Raw genomic sequence first — 17,939 nt, 5'->3', positions numbered from 1 at the left:
ATTACTGTACAAGAAACTAGCACAACATTGTAAATCAATTACACTTCAATTTAAAAAAAGAAAAAATAACCCTTAAACATCTAAATTTTTGAAACAGAATCATACAATATCTGTGATCAGACCACAATGGAATTAAACTAGAAATCAATAACAGAAAGATAACCAGAAAATTCCAAAATATGTAGAGACAAAGGTCGTCTAGTCAAGGCTATGGTTTGTCCTGTGGTCATGTACGGATGTGAGAGTTGGACTGTGAAGAAAGCTGAGCGCCAAAGAATCGATGCTTTTAAACTGTGGTGTTGGAGAAGACTCTTGAGAGTCCCTTGGACTGCAAGGAGATCCAACCAGTCCACTCTAAAGAAGATCGGTCCTGAGTGTTCTTTGGAAGGAATGATGCTAAAGTTGAAACTCCAGTACTTTGGACACCTCATGCGAAGAGTTGACTCATTGGAAAAGACTCTGATGCTGGGAGGGATTGGGGGCAGGAGGAGAAGGGGACGACAGAGGATGAGATGGCTGGATGGCATCACCGACTCGATGGACGTGAGTTTGAGTGAACTCTGGGAGTTGGTGATGGACAGGGAGGCCTGGCGTGCTGCGATTCATGGGGTTGCAAAGAGTCGGACACAACTGAGTGACTGAATTGAACTGAACTGAACTGAAACACATTTTAAAATAATACACAAAGAATCAAGCACAAAAGATTTTAAAATATTTTGAACTAAATAAATATGGGGATATAATTTACCGAAATTTGTGATATGCAGTAAAAGCAGTACTTAAGAAGGAAATTCACAGCACTGAATACATATATCAGAAAATAAGAAAGATCTAACATCAAAAACCTAGGTTTCCACCTTAGAAATCTATAAAAACAACAGCAAATTAAATACAAAATATGCAAAAGAAAAGAATGAAAAAAGAGACATCACTACAAATCCCATGTACATTTATTTGCTTAAGAATTATATAACCTAGATAATCACCAATTCATTGAGAGGCACAGTCTTCCAAAATTCACAGAAGAAACAGATGATCCAACCACTCTGGAAGACGTTTTGGTCTGAGACAAAACTATATTCTTATTGTAAGATCCAGCAATCACATTACTTGGTATTTATGCAAAGGAGTTGGAAACACAGATCCACACAAACACCTGCACACGGATGTTTATAGTGACTTTATTTATAGCTGCCAATACTTGGAAGCAATCCAGATACTTATCAATAGATGAATGGATAAACTGTGGCATCCAGATAGTAGCATATTATTCAGTGCTAAAAAGAAATGAGCTACTGTATGTCATGAAAACACACAGAGAAGCCTTAAATGCATATTAGTAAATGAAAGAAATCAATCTGAAAAGGCTACCTATTGCATGATCTCAACTATAGGACAATGTGGAAAAGGTGAAAGTATGGAGTAAAAGATCAGTGGTTGCCATGGTTTTGGGAAAGGAATGAAGAGGAGGAGCATACAAGATTTTTAGGGCAGTTAAAATGCTCTGTGATTCAACTCAATTTTGCTGTGACCCTAATGCCACCCTAAAAAAACCCAAAGTCTTAAAAATGATCCCTGCTATGGTTATTTTGAATTTTTGAACCTAACTGAATCTTTGTTGTTCAGAGTGTATGTTTAGTTAGTATCCGGTTGACTAGTTTATTCCAAGACCAGCATCAGAAGATCTTGTCCCCAAAGTCACCACAGCTACCTAAAAGCCATGCTAGTTTGGCAAATCACTCTAAAATAAGTGTATTAATAACTCCAAAGTGAGCATATTAAAAACAACCACACAGAATTATGAATGTTAAATTAACTTGTATAAAGAGACCCGCATATAATAAGCTTGCAGAAAACTCTGTCAAGCTTTCTACTGCCATCCTTCTTTTCTACTAAGTTTCCACTTAGTTCTAACACTATAAGTTTATTCTGGAATCAGAGTGGCTTCATATTTTACTTTTCTACCAAACTTGCAATATGTCTGAGCAAAAAGCCCTGCAAATTCCTGCAGCTTGCAAAGAAATCTTCTACTGAAGTGTTAAGAAGTTCTTAACATCTGATGAGAGCTTTCAAGATTTATTTTTTACAATATCACATTCTCCAGATAACACTGGATGGTTTTCTGGTCACACCATAATTGAACACACTTTTCCCTTTTATTGATTCATCTGCCATTACTATTAGCTAATTTTATCTTGCTGTTGCCAAGTCGCTTCAGTCGTGTCCGACTCTGTGTGACCCCGTAGATGGAAGCCCACCAGATTCCCCTGTCCCTGGGATTCTCCAGGCAAGAACACTGGAGTGGGTTGCCATTTCCTTCTCCAATGCATGAAAGTGAAAAGTGAAAGGGAAGTCGATCAGTCGTGTCCGACTCTTCACGACCCCATGGACTGCAGCCTACCAGGCTCCTCCATCCATGAAATTTTCCAGGTGAGAGTACTAGGACTTGGCTAATCATGTCTTTTCTGAATAGACCAGTTATTAGGATTGAATGTATGGAAATACTGTGGCAAATCATTTACAACAGCTGGAAAATTCCAGAAACTGCTAGATATTTTGATTGTTCAGAGTTGCTTCTAGTCTAAGTTGCCTAAAACTTATTGGGGCATTTTATGATGCATTTGAAAAATACAATTCAGAAAGTCTACTTCTAAGACACTAGAAGGTTATTTTTCAAATCTAGCTCAGAGGTGGTTTGGTTGTAGTTAATTTCTGGAAGACATGTACTAAGGACTAATTTCAGGCCAGGATCAACAAATACACAAAATTTTCTGCAAGGAAAACATGATGCCCTGACTCAGAAGATTATATAGACTTTCCTTAATTAGTCAATGAAATACAGTGGTTCATTACAAAGGGAGAAATTGTAAAAAATAAATTACTACAAATACAAATTATCTAAGAACTAGCTATAAATTTGCTTTTAAGTTACCACCATTCTGACCACATAAATACATCACAGAAATTTAGTGTCCTATATATATTCAATTCAGAGATTAGCAGACATGTTTAACAATAGGGAGTATTTACTGAATGGAGTAATTTCATTCTGTTACTTCTGTCTAGTTATCTCTCAGCTACCACAGGGTGATAAAGAATCTGATGAACAACTCCTTCAATTCTGCTTGATCTAGCCAGAGAGACACTTTGCCTTGGCAAAGCAAGTACAGTGGAGTCAAATCAAATTTGCACTTAACCTGCAAATTGTAGTTTATGGCATCAGGAAAATTTAGAAAAAAATAAACAGTTCAATACAACAACCTTCTTAATAAGTGAGTGCCTCAGATTAGTGAAGCAATACATGTGAAGAATTAAAGTAGGTTGTTACAGCTATGGGACAAATACATGAATATTAAGCGTTTCCTGTCAACTGAAAAAAATAAAACATTGTTAAATGGCCAAATCAGTGCATGGCATTTTCACTGACAGTTTCAATGAAAAAATTAATCGATGGCCATAGATACACACATATTAATGAAAAATTAAATTATAAAGAGCATAATCACTGCCACATTTCTAAAATAATTTTGAGATTAATTTTTGCTATATATAGTTTTTATTTACTAATTTTGGAATAAATAAGATACTAGAATCCCATTCAATAAATAACCCATGGGACGAGACACAAGCCATAGCACACCAAGTCAGCCGGACAGCTGGTCTCAGTGTGGGAAGAAAATCCTGATCTTTCAATACAGAACCACTTATGGGAAGGCAATCTACATGTCCTAAGGTTAGATAGCACAAGACAAAGTCTTCACTGAAAATAGTTCTACTACAGGGCCTGGACAGAAATGTAGATTCTACATGTTACAGATACTTGTATAACCAAAATCTTTAATTAAAAAAAGAATGCTGTAGGACTTCCCTGGTGGTTCAGTGTTTAAGAATTTTCCTGCCAATGCAGGGGATACAGGTTCAACTCCTGGTCTGGAAACTAAGATCCCACGTGATGCAGGGCAACTTAGCCCACATACACCACAACTACTACAGCCCGTGCTCCCTGGAGCCCATGCTCTGCAACAAGAGAAGTTTCCACAAGGAGAAGCCCAAGCACTGCAACTGAGAGCAGCCCCTGCTCACCACGACTAGAGAAAGTCCGCTCTCAGCAACAAAGACACAGGACAGCCACCCACCCCCCACCAAAAATATGTCAAAGATGGGAGAGGTTCGGATGTGATGTGTGGTGGACAAAAGTAGCCTGTTAAAGTGGTCCTTCAGGTGTGGTAAAATGAAGTTGACTTTGCTAGTCTCTATTTCAAGTGGCAGGGAGTGGCTATTTGTCATCTCTCTCACTTAGGAGTGAATTTGAGGTCTATAAGCAGTTGTTTTCACAGCGCTGTGGTCAACTAATCGCTTGGTGCTCTGGAAGCTAATAACTTGCAGGTCTAATGTAGGTACTCTTCCCATCATCCCTTCTTCCTGCCAGAGACAGAAACTATTTTACATGTTAGATATGTAGGAGGAAACTGAACCAAGCAGCACTCTCTTCTGGTGATCCAGCTAGTTTAAGGTTGGTGATAGAAAAGAGTAGGCACAAGTGTTGATTAGCTACATTGAGCCCCATTTCTCTTCTATTAAGGCTGACCTCTAAAGAAAAGTTGATTTTTCTTCTGATTTATAGGAGTGACTTTTCTGAAAAAAACTAATACAGTTTAAATGAAAATCTATCAATATTGAATCAATAAAGTTCAGGCTCATTACCCTTTTTATAACTAAGAAGAACACAGAGACACAAACCTTGAATTTTCTTCTCACTTCTGCTACTTTCTGTTCTAATTCCTCTGTTTTAAATCTGGTTAGGTGATAAATAGCACCGATGTTATAAGCTTCGTTGTATAGTTGTTTAAGAAACTCTTCATTTCTTGACCTCATTTTCAGCAGAGATTGGATTTCGGACTCAAGCTCTGATTTTTTCCTTATACTGTAAAAAAAAAATAAATAAAGCATAAATATTGATATATTCCAAAAGAGGATATATTGAGGCAAATATATTTAATAATGATAAAAGGGAACAAAATCTTATTTTATGTTGCCAAAAATACAAAATGACCATATACTTAATCTAAACTAAGAGAAAAAATACATCCCAAAATTCCATTTCTTTTCCTGCTTCTCCTGAAGGCTACTTCTAATTGTTAAGCTGTGCTCAATATTAGGAGAAAAAGCATATTAATAAGAAAGGCTTGGCAAACCAAGATGCTCAAATTTCAGAGCACTGATTTCCTTCTATAGCCACCCATCCTTTCTAATCCTACATAACATTGCTACCAAGAATAATAAAATTCAAGAAAAATTCAGCCCATGAAAAAGAGAAACAACAAAACTCAACAAAAGAAAACAACTAAAACTCTCAAAAAGAAAACCAATAGCTAAGGGAAAAGAGTTGGTAGGGAAAAAAGGAAGGTAAGACACTAATATCACTGTAAGATTCTCAAAGACACAGAGAAGTACAAGATTCTGTGGCACACTGCTGCTGCTGCTAAGTCACTTCAGTCGTGTCTGACTCTGTGCGACCCCACAGACGGCAGCCCACCAGGCAAGAACACTGGAGTGGGTTGCCATTTCCTTCTCCAATGCATGAAAGTGAAAAGTGAAAGTGAAGTCACTCAGTCGTGTCTGATTCCTAGCGACCCCATGGACTGCAGCCCACCAGGCTCCTCCGTCCATGGGATTCTCCAGGCAAGAGTACTGGAGTGGGGTGCCATTGCCTTCTCCGATGGCACACTAGATGTCCATATTAGCTGTCCATACTAGTTGTCCACAGACCGGTTGTCCACTAGGTTCTATGGCAGTTACTGCCCACACTGGGTACTGTCTTTGTTCCAAATACAAGTCACTGAGGCATACAATATAAGAAAATACAGAAAGTATATATAGTTACACTCACAAATGAGGTAACCATTTTTGTAGAATAGAAATGGAACTGGAAAGCAAAGCAGCAGTTAGGGCCTTAAGGACAGCCACTACAAAAGAAACCAAAAAAGTAACTCTGTGAGGTCACTGAGGTCTGGTAATTATTTCACAAGGTATATGTATGTCAAATCGTCACATTTCATGCTTTTAATGTATACAATTTTGTCATTTGCACCTCAATAACACTGAAAAAATTTTAAATAAAATGATAGGAGGTGTATGTAACAAAATTTTATGTGAAAAATTTCCAGTACTGAAAACCAGGATGGGTCATTAAATTGAAAAGTCCCACTTAGTACTAAACTGGATATATTAGACACCCAGAAACACACACCCCTGTAGATGTGTGTGCGACTGTGAAATTTCAGAACTCTGAAAATATGAAGAGAAAATTCTAAACTTCCCAGACAGAAAAAAACAGATTATCTACAAAGAAATGATATCCAAATATCATCAGATGTCTTATCAAGCAAAACTAAATGAAATACAGGTAAGCTCAGATTTAATGTAAAACATGATGATTATAATTAATAGTAGTAAAAATAATACTGTATTAAATACAGGAAATTTGCTAAGACTGTATATCTCAATAGCCAGTATTCTGGCCTGGAGAATTCAGAGACTATATAGTCCATGGGGTTGCAAAGAGTCGGACACACTGAGTGACCTTCACTTTCATACCACACGCATACACACAGAAGGTAACTGCATGAGATAATGTCTTAGTTAGCTTGATTGGGATAATCATTTCACTATGTACATTCAAGGAAATTGCAACCCACTTCAGTACTCTTGCTTGGAAAATCCCATGGACAATGGAACCCAGTAGGCTACAGTCCATGGGGTCGCAAAGAGTCAGATAAGACTGAGCAACTTTACTTTCACTTATGTACATTCAAATCATCATGATATACACCTTACATGTGTACAATAGTTTAAAGATTAAATGAAAGAATAAAATGAATAATACTTTCAAACTAATGAGAAAAAATCACTTCAGATCTAGAATATGATACCTTGAGAAAATCCTTGTTTGAATGAATATGGATTGAATAGAAACTGAGGTGTGAGTTTATGGAAACAGCAGTGTCTATTTGAATAAGATTTTTCTCACAAAGAATGGAAGGGCATTTTGGGGATGCAGTGCTCTGCTTTATCTTGTGTTTGCTTTTTATAAGCTGAGCAATATTATACAATGTTAATAAAGTATTAAAATAGAGAAAAATAACAATAATTCATGGAAAAGAGGAAAAAATTGTGTCAAGCCTCTGAGTGTATTAAGCGAGAATAGCGTCCATGTGGCAAGTACATTGGTAGTGAGCACTCCTGTACAGAAGCTGCTGCTGCTGCTGCTAAGTCACTTCAGTCGTGTCCGACTCTGTGCGACCCCATAGACGGCAGCCCACCAGGCTCCCCCGTCCCTGGGATTCTCCAGGCAAGAACACTGGGTTGCCATTTCCTTCTCCAATGCATGAAAGTAAAAAGTGAAAGTGAAGTCACTCAGTCGGGTCCGACTCTTAGCGACCCCATGGACTGCAGCCCACCAGGCTCCTCCGTCCATGGGACTTTCCAGGCAAGAGTGCTGCAGTGGGGTGCCGTTGCTTTTTCCGCCTGTACAGAAGAGTCGTCCATTATTGTATCAGAATGTGTGAAGACAGATGCAAATAGGTTGGTAAGAGAAAAGGTAATTCCCATTTAATTGCATGTATGTTCTTTATGAATTACAATGGGAGATTATTAGCTTAAAATGAGGTAATGTGCATATTAGGATTGAGGTGAATGAGAAGATATGAAACAGTTGTCAGAAAAACTGAAGTGTCTAGAAATTTCTTGGTGTGTTAAATATCGCTTGAGACTTATAGTCATAGAATTTAAGTTATACTCAAGGGCAAATGTATTCCAATGTTAATGAAGCTTAAATATGAGGGCCTCTAACTGACCCCTAGCCCTTAAAAAGTCCTTTGAGTGCCCCTAATGGTATTTTTACACGGTCATATGTTTTTGTTAAGTTTGCAAAAATGAGATATTATAACCACAACAGTCTATAAGACTGTTTTCTCTATTTTTCCTTTTCTAATATAATTTATCTTCTGTCAAGAGACATTAAAATAGCTACGGGCCCTCTGTATTATAATTTTATGCTCCTTCTTTCATAAAGAGGCTTCGCCTTCTATAACCTTTGAAAGTGATAGTGAAGTCGCTCAGTCGTGTCCAACTCTTTGCAACCCCATGGACTGTAGCCTACTAGGCTCCTCCATACGTGGGATTTTCCAGGCAAGAGTACTGGAGTGGGTTGTCATTTCCTTCTCCTGTATAACCTTTTAGGGTCCACCAAACCAGTATCCACCCATGATGACAGTTAGCACAGTTGTGTTTTCTTAGCCACAATCAACTGTTAGGATCCTGGTTTAGTTCAAAGATATACTTTCAGGTCATAGAAACAAAGTTTTGGAAGTTATTTTAAATGAATGCTTATTTTGATTACAAGTAGGTTGTATATAAAAGGAAGGAAGACAAGAAGGGGATATACAAATACACTAGGGATGAGAGATTAATCATCATAAAGGGTCATATAATTGCTGCAGCGACATAGTACGAGAGGAAGTAAGCTGAAGAGACAGGTTCTGGTTGTCAGGGAGTGGATTCTTAAAATCAAGATCAGCAGGTAACTCCAATGTTGGAAATGACAAGATGGTTCGTGTGAGGTAGAAGACAAGATGGTTAGGAATCTGGAGGTCTAAGAACTGAGAATCCGAGTTCTAATACGTACTTTAATAGAGACCAAATTCAGATTTTGATTGCTTCTGAACAGGGAGAGAACAGAAACAGGAAGGGCTACTTACTTGCAAGATTTCAATCCCTTTTTAAAAAGTCTAAAGTAGGCTAATGCATCTCTGAGTAGTTAAGTTTGAATAGGGCATATACCATTTTCTCTTTTAATATCTGAAAACTTAAAAAATAAAGTAAAACCAAAATAGCTTAAGCATTTTCATTCAAAAGTTTGCTGCTAAATGCTTAAAAAATCATATTCTATATCTCTACTCCTAAGAAGTAACTCAGATTAATAGGCTGATAAGATATAGCTACACGAGTATGAAAAACACAGTACCCTAAGTATTCTAGGGCTCATTCTAAGTATTCTAGGCTGTTCAACAATTTCAATCATATTCTAACTGCTATCTCTGCAAATAAATTACCATCCTGTTAACTCTTGATAAACATATTTCATAAAATATATCAGTCTGTCTTTATAGTGTTCAATAGCCTTTTGCTCATTTCCCTCAGTGATCAATCCCATCTTTGGCTCACTGCAGTTACAGTGGCATTTTCTTGCTTGAGGTATGGTAGAGCATTAGAAGTAGGTATTTAGAATATTTTACAGAGCTTAAATGTAAGAAAATGGCTGTATAGAAATTCATACCACACAGTTAACTTCAGCAAACTAAATCCAAATGAATCAACTTCAAGTCATCTTAAACAAGTTTATTTCCTTGACGTGGGTTGCTGAAGCCTGTCATGTGAGTAAGCAATCAAGTAAAATTTTGTGCTCACATCAAAAGTCCCAGATACAAGGGGGCCATGGTAAATGGATGCTGGCTTATGTGAAAGACAAAATTATTAAATTATGCACTGCTACTCCAAGGTAAGTAATCATATACCATCATCATCACTGAAAGGTCTTGCAGATATTTGTTATACACAGAGTACTGAACAAAATTTCTTGAAAATTGCATCTATCTTTTAATATTTCCATTTAATAAATGGACTATATAGGAACAATAGATCATATACTTAATTATTTAATTAATATCTTCATGTTAGCATAGGTGCATACTAGAACAAGTTCATGTACTGCTCAGCTTCAATAAGTGGTAGAGTCTGGAAAGCAGTTTTAGAGAGGTGTTAGGAACTTCAAAGTATTACAGCCAATCTTTTCCTATAAATCTATTTAACATTTGTAAATAGCAATGATGCTAAGAAATATTTCTAAACAAAAAATCATATATATTTCAAATAAATCATAAAAATAAAATCTTAATATTAGAGTAATTCTCACAAAAATTAAGGTTCACCCATATAATATGACTTTTGTATAGATATTTAGATATTTAAATGATGTATTTGAAATCTGTATAACAATATGACAAGAATTCAACTATACCATGATGGGAATAAAATCAGAACACACAGTTTCATCAAGAAAGAAATAGCAATATATTAATAGTGATTACTTCTATTGACATGATTTTAGGTTTTCAGTCTGTTTTTGTACATTTTACATTTTCTTCTCTACACTAAATATGCATTACAATCAAGCTGCTAAAAAGATCATACAAGATGCTTTTGCTCTGAATGCCCTGGAAATTTGATAAAATGGAGCTTTGAATATCATAGTTTGGGAAATTAAAAAAAAAAAAAGTCTTGGGCATATCCAAGGAAACAAACTGAAAAGCAGAACCACTCTCAAAAATACAAAGATGCAAATAGTGGGAAACTATATTTCCCACATATAGTTTCCAAAAAAAAATGGACAACTCACATTAAAGATAGCCAAGAACACAGGGGTAAGAGACAGCAAAAGCATCAGCTAGAAGAATAAGATACAGAAGCAAATGACAAAATTACACATATTTACATTATCAGACATAGATTGTAAAATCACTATTCATATCATGTTTAAGAAGCGAAAGATAAGCTTTAAACATCTGCAAAAAAACAAAGAATCATAAAATGATTTAGAAGACTTGGAAGTAAAGCAAATGAAATTTGGAAATGAGTATTTTTGCATCTATCTATCTCAGTAAGAGACTTGCAAAAACAAGATTATCCTAAGAACTTCTGTGACATATGAACTGCTGATTTATGTGATCACATTTTGCCTCGGTCCTTTGTTTTCTCTTCTTTTCAAACATTACTTAGACACATGGCAGCTATGATCTTATCTGCACATCTTTCAATTTCTCTTTCATTCTGCAAACCTTTCACCACTTCTCTCTTCAACATTGCTTCTTCTCAATCTGCTGCTAAAATCACTGATTTAATTTTAAGTTTCAGATACAAATTTGAGAAAAGAAAGTAGTAAGTGACATCTTAAGGTATTACATGAACAAGCATAATGGAAATTCTTCTCTATAACCATGGTTACATTCCCACTTCCTGTACTAGTGTTCCCAATAGTTCATTATCTATCTTTTTAAGATTAGACTTCCTGCCTGGTTAACATTGGACTTGGCCATATGACTTGTTTTGGTCAATGGAGTATGAACAGAAGTAAAATTTTTCGTCTTTTATGGAAGCTGTAGAGCCACTGAGTGATCTCACTAATGTACTTGTGCTACCAAAGCAACATGCCCTAGAAGGATCTGATCCTTCACCTGGATCTAAGAAGCAGAGATAACATGAAGCACACACAGCAGACACAGCTCGGCTTCAGTATGAATGAGAAATAGACCTTTATACTTGTATACCACTGGGCTTCGCAGGTGGCGCTAGCGGTAAAGAACACACCTGCCAATGCAGGAGACATAGACGTGGGTTTGATCCCTGAGTCAGGAAGATCCCCTGGAGAAGGTCATGGCAACCCACTCCAGTATTCCTCCCTGGAAAATCCCATGGGCAGAGGAGCCTGGCAGCATACAGTCCATAGGGTCACACAGAGTCAGACATGACAAACGATGTAGCATGCACGAACCACTAAGTCTTGGCGGATGCTCATTACTGCTGGATAATCTAACGAAGTTAACTCTCACACTCTTTTCCTTTCCTCCAAAGCTGTCTTGTCATTAGCTTACCAACTTTTCAGACTTTTCTTCTCCTCTGGTTCTCTTTCTTAATAAAGTATACAGCTACAATTTTAGGTTATCCTTTAAAAAACAATGTTCTTTTTGCTTTCTTTAAAATAGTATGTTTAACATACAGATGAATTTTACAAACGGTTTCATTCTATCATCCAAAGATAAAATAAGCACAAAGAAATCGTATCAAACGTCATATACAATTGCCCAGTATCATCATCACCTCTCTGTATTCTTTCCGCTTCCCCTCCTTTCAATAATTAATAATGGATAGCATAGCATGGGGAGAAGGCACTGGTACCCCACTCCAGTACTCTCACCTGGAGAATCCCATGGATGGAGGAGCCTGGTGGGCTGCAGTCCATGGGGTTGCTAAGAGTCGGACACAGCTGAGCGACTTCCCTTTCACTTTTCCTTTCATGTATTAGAGAAGGAAATGGCAGCCCACTCCAGTGTTCTTGCCTAGAGAATCCCAGGGACAGGGGAGCCTGGTGGGCTGCCATCTATGGGGTCGCACAGAGTTGGACACGACCGAAGTGACTTAGCAGCAGCAGCAGCAGCATAGTATGGGTCAGGAACTATGCTTGATGATGAAGATTCAGTGATGAAGAAAATATGGCCATGGCTTATGTCTTACCATTTGTTAAGGAAGATGGACATCAGTCAAATATTTACATACAAAACCCCTGCAAATTTGACAAGTGATATGAAGCAGAAGAGAAAATGTGCCATCTACACACATACTAGAGGAACTGGATTTAACCGGACAATCAATGAAGGCTTCCCAGAACTGACTCCTCAGCTGTAATCTTCAGGATCGACAGCAATTTGCTAAGTAGAAGTTAAAGGAATAGCATTTATTGAAAAGAAATTAGCATGAAAACACCTTAGAGGCTGGAGAAAAAAAAGTAACAAGGAGGAGAAGCTGAAGTAAGGACACTATATTTGAACCAAGTAATAAGGATGCAATTCATGGGGTCGCAAAGAGTCGGACATGACTGAGCGACTGAACTGAACTGAACTGAACTGAATAAGGATGAACCTTGTGTTGCAGAACCAGGCCTACCTGCCTACTGAGGGACCTTGTGGGATACATTAAGGTGGGACCTTTGTCCCCTCACCCTGCTAAAATCAGTGTAAGTATGGAGGGAAATGGATCATATTTAGTTTAAAAATTAGAAGAAAAAAAGAATGCACTAACCATAATGTAGATAATGCATTAAAAAGGGAACATAGTTACTGCAGGAAAATCAGCATTGAAAGGGAGCTATGCTCACCACTATACCACCGATGCTACACAAAACCAGTTTTGGAAAACATCATAAGTTCAGTTTGTACCAAAGTTCTTCTGGTGTAGAATGAACTAGACAGATTAAAAATTTATTTAGTATGTGGAACATTTCCTGTTAACATGTTGACTATGAGGGTTGAAATAAAAAGAGGAATCAAGAAAATTCATAGGTTTTTGAGCCAAGAAATCTAGTTTATCAGTTTCAGGGAAGAATTGAGTATTGACTGAAGGAGATCATGAGATTGATTAGACATATTTTAAATATTTTTTGAGTATAAGAGAACATGTTAAAAGGAAGTGATATGAATGAGTGTAAAACTTCTTATAAGATCATTTTTTCACTATGTTAATTTTTCTAAAGGGATTCAGAATGATTAAAGAGCAACACTTGGGATAGAAATAAAATGTGAGTTAATCATAAACACAAACACCATTACACCACCCACAAATGAAGGAAAACAAGATGAAGTCATTTATCATATTTAACATATTAGATATGTTACATAAGAATGAAAAGCATATTGGCGGTATTACCTGTCATTGATATAACCTAGTACAGTGTCAATATCAGTACTGAGTCTTTTATTTTCTTCCACCAATTGAGAACATGCTATTGAAATATCAGAAAAATCCTTTGCAATATTAGAAAGTTCAGTATCCCATGTTGATTTCTTAAAAAAAAAACAGAATCATTTATACATGTTTACATAACTTAAAAAGAAAAAAAATGTGTAATAATGAAATTACTTTTAGTTGTGTAAGATAGTAGTTGGGAAAACAGAATGAAGCTCTAGTGGGAAATATGGAAACATCAACTTACCGTGGCATAAAAATTATTAAGTACTTCCAAATATTCACTTTCATAAATTTTTCTCTTCCAGTGTAGTTGATCATAAAGCCTTTTCAAATCATCTAGCTAAAGAAAAAATACATACATACACAAAATAAGTTGTGGTGCTTTCCATTCTTTTGTAAAGTAAGAAATAAATTATCTTTCAAATTATGCAACTACAGTAACTTAAATATTAATTTAAATATTATAAAATAACAATGCAGGCTGTTTCCATTATGAAAACTGATGCAAGATTCCAAATACAATTTAGCAAGTCTAACAGTATTAAAATGAATAATTAATCTTGATAAGATAGAACGTATTTTACTTTTAAGAATTGATAAAAATTAGAAAATTTAAATTGCCAATACTCCTATCAACAAATTAAAGAAGAAAATAACATGAAGATGGCCAAAATGCCACAAAAAGCCATTGACAAACTCACTAGTTTCCATAATTTTTCACCTAGCAAAAGGAAAACATACCCAAATATAAAGAACCAACATGTAATATCAAAATAAATCATAAAATGCTGAACCCACGCCCACTGAACTCAAAAATGAGGCCACATTATCTTTCATCACCACTGTTATTAATCATGTTTTGTGAAATTTAGCTAAATCCAAGTGGATAAAGAAACCAAATGTTACTAGTATAATACTGAATATGAATATATGCCTTCAATTTTAGATGGTATGATTGAATACCTAGGAAGGTAAAATATTCTATTTAAGATCACAATAAATAAATTTGGGGGAGATAGCATAAGAGAATTAATAGTGTTTACCTACAAAGGTACTAATCTGTTAAAAGCATTACAACAATATTTAAAAACTTTTCTCAAAAACATAATATTTGGAAATAAATTCAACACAAAAGGGAGGACCTATAATACAGCAAACAAAAATTCTTATTTAGAAGCTTGTTGTTATTGTTTCGGAGACGGCAATGGCACCCCACTCCAGTACTCTTGCCTGGAAAATCCCATGGATGGAAGAGCCTGGTAGGCTGCAGTCCATGGGGTCGCTAAAGAGTCAGACATGACTGAGCATCTTCACTTTCACTTTTCACTTTCATGCATTGGAGAAGGAAATGGCAACCCACTCCAGTGTTCTTGCCTGGAGAATCCCAGGGACGGGGGAGCCTGGTGGGCTGCCATCTATGGGGTCGCACAGAGTCGGACACGACTGAAGCGACTTAGCAGCAGCAGTAGCAGTTATTGTTTAGTCACTACGTCATGTCAAGAAAAAACATTTCATAGAAATGTTTAATATACTGTCAGTTATCCCATAATTAATATAGACAAAATAAAAAGGAGTATTTCCTTTGAAACTTCATGAAATGAAATTCATATGGAAGAAATGTATGTGAAGCTAGACAAGAGGTATCTGAAAAATAAGAATATTTGAAACTTGCTACCAGATATTAAAACATCTTATAATACCACTATATTAAAGGAGTATTTATTTTTGGCATTGCAATAAAGAAAGAAGGAAAAACTAGAGCCTCACAATCTGAATTCATTTTTTAAAGTATTTGAATTCAGTGAGAAAGAAGTTATTTAATTAATGGGTTAGAATAATATAGAACTTCTGTTTAAAAGAAAAAAAAAGTGATATTTCTATTTCACATTCAACTGACTTCATAACAAACATAAATTTCAGATTGAGGAAACCTAAATACAAACACAAAAACAGTACAAATTAAACAATATGATTCTATTTGCATAATCTTGGACTGAAAGAGAATGTTACCTCTCCAAACAAACCAAGATTTGTGATGTATCCAATGGCATATTTTACAAAAGTTGTGTGGCAAAAGACGACATAAACAACACTGAAGGAGAAGTTAAGACTGAGAAAAATCTGAGATATAGTTAGTCCTCATGAAGGATATCGGTGGATGTGGTGGATTAAAAACATCTGAAAGCTCTTCTCCATAAAGGTAATGAGAAATCTGGCTCAAAAAAAGCCAAAATTAGCTTTTTCAGAACTTTGAAAATTGAAAGAAGGCTTGCAGCAAATGGGGAGCACCTATTAAGATAACAGTTTAATCTGAGTGAGAGGTGTGAGCTTTGTGCGTTTGAACTTGTCCTAATCCTTCCCTCCAGGTTCATAATAGCCTTGCGTGCTCAGTTTCTTTCGACTCATTCCAACCCCATGGACTGTATCCACCAGGCTCCTCTGTTCACGGAATTTTCCAGACAAGAATACTGGAGTGGGTTACCATTTCCGTCTCCAGGGGGTCTTCCTGACTCAGGGATCGAATTCCGGTCTTCTGCATTTCATGCTTGGCAGGTGGGATTCTTTACCAATGAGTCTGAGTCTATTATATAATAATAGGCTCATATTAATCTTGAATATCATATTAATCTATTAGGGAGAAATCCATCAGTTGGGAAGCCACCAAAGGGAGCCACCAGAGCATTCCACTGATCTGGAATGCTTTCAAATCCTCATTCCCACAAAATTGTCATTATCTCACCTATCTGTTAGTTTTTTGTGTGACTCCATTTGCAAGGATGTCTCTATTTTTTTGATACAGAGCTCTCCCAGTACAAAATGTCTTCCCAGAAAATTTTCTCCTAAGCCATGAATTTTTCACCCAGGAAGACATGAAGTTCTAATTTAATTCAAGAGGAGAGTGGAGATTTTAGAAAATCCCATATTAGAGAAAAATGGTTGATCATCCATTTACAAATCTGAGAGCAGGCATGTGTATTTGGTGGTCTGAACTAATTCAGTGAATAATTTTGACAACTGAACGAAGTACCTTCCCTTTAATCAACACCTTAATCCCTAATCTCTCCTGTAGAGTATTAACATATTAAATTAACACACATCTAGTTTTTCAGATAAGATAATTGAGTATCTAAAAGGTGTAAAGTGAAGGTCACAACCATAATGTGGAGGAGAAATATGAGTCCAATACTATGATAGACTAAAACAACATTCTACGTGAATTGCTTTAAAAATTCTCAACCTCATGAGTCATCAGAGAAATGCAAATTTGAAACCACAACAGGATAAATTCAACAAAAGTCTTATAGTTAAAGATAAATAAAAGATAATATTAGATGATGATGCTAATCTGAGGCTGGAATTCTCACACACGGTGGTCTGAGTAGAAAATGTATAACTACTTTGGAAAAAAATTGTAATGATCTATGAAAACTGAATATATGCATCTTTGGACAAGTAATTCTCCACATAAATAAATATATAATTTTAACATGTATTTTGAGGGACTTGGTCGGAAAAACTGCAAGGACTGAACAGCAATAAACTCGAATTGCAGGTTATGAAGAAACTGGACATCAAGTTTAATTTTCAAAAAGTAAAGCCTGAGATACCCACTAAACATCTAAAGGGAGATTGAGTTGACAGTTAGATATACAAAGCTTATAATAAAAGACTAAGCCCCTGGAATCTCAGATGTTTGGAGTTTGGGGAGATAAAGAGACATGGGTGAAGGAAACTGAGAACAAGCTTCCAGAAAAGTAAGAAGAATAGTCTGTGTTCCAAAAGCCAAGAGAAAGAAGTTTCTAGAGACAAGTGCTACATGTACATTAACTGAAGATAAGAACAATTAATTCAATTAATGGAAATATTTTCATTAAAAAGTGAGCTGTAAAAAGGGCAAAGTGAAAAGTTTTCAGAATTTTGGAAAAAAAATATTAAAATGCAGGTAAATCATGTAAGCCTTATCAGAATATAAGGCATATAGCTTTTACTTGAATTAACACTAGCACAATTCAACTTTTATTATTTTTCCATTAAAATATTTTTGTTAAAATAAGGACTTATATTAATATTTAAAAGTTTTAGAGACATTTATCACAGCTTTGTTTACAATACCTAAAAACTGAAAACGTCTTAAATGTGCAATAATAAGAGTCTAAGAAACTCTCAATCATTAAAGTTGTATTTTAAAATATGATTTTGCAGTAAGTTTTTATATAAGGAGAAATGTCATCAATTATTCTATGCATATGATAATATCCTTTCAAAATATATCATAAGGTCTGTCTATATAAAACAAAATGTTAACAGTGACTACATTTAAATAGTGAGATCATAGATCAGTAATTTCTGCTCCTCACATG

General features: G+C 35.8%; 1 protein-coding gene across 1 annotated transcript in view; it reads right to left on the bottom strand.

Moving 5' to 3' along the window:
• CCDC178 (coiled-coil domain containing 178) overlaps window positions 1–17,939 on the bottom strand; it is a 379,230-nt gene that overhangs the window by 278,539 nt on the left and 82,752 nt on the right. The window contains exons 10-12 of the mRNA XM_070361801.1: window positions 13,823–13,918; window positions 13,537–13,673; window positions 4,741–4,924 (exon numbers count right to left, since the gene is read on the bottom strand). Coding sequence (XP_070217902.1) covers window positions 4,741–4,924; window positions 13,537–13,673; window positions 13,823–13,918 — 417 coding nt within the window. The remainder of the gene's footprint in view (window positions 1–4,740; window positions 4,925–13,536; window positions 13,674–13,822; window positions 13,919–17,939) is intronic.

Source organism: Bos mutus, chromosome 24 (genome assembly GCF_027580195.1).
Source record: "Bos mutus isolate GX-2022 chromosome 24, NWIPB_WYAK_1.1, whole genome shotgun sequence".
Lineage (NCBI taxonomy): Eukaryota > Metazoa > Chordata > Mammalia > Artiodactyla > Bovidae > Bos > Bos mutus.
Note: the sequence above shows the minus strand (reverse complement) of the source record. Positions and strands in the feature narration are given on the sequence as shown.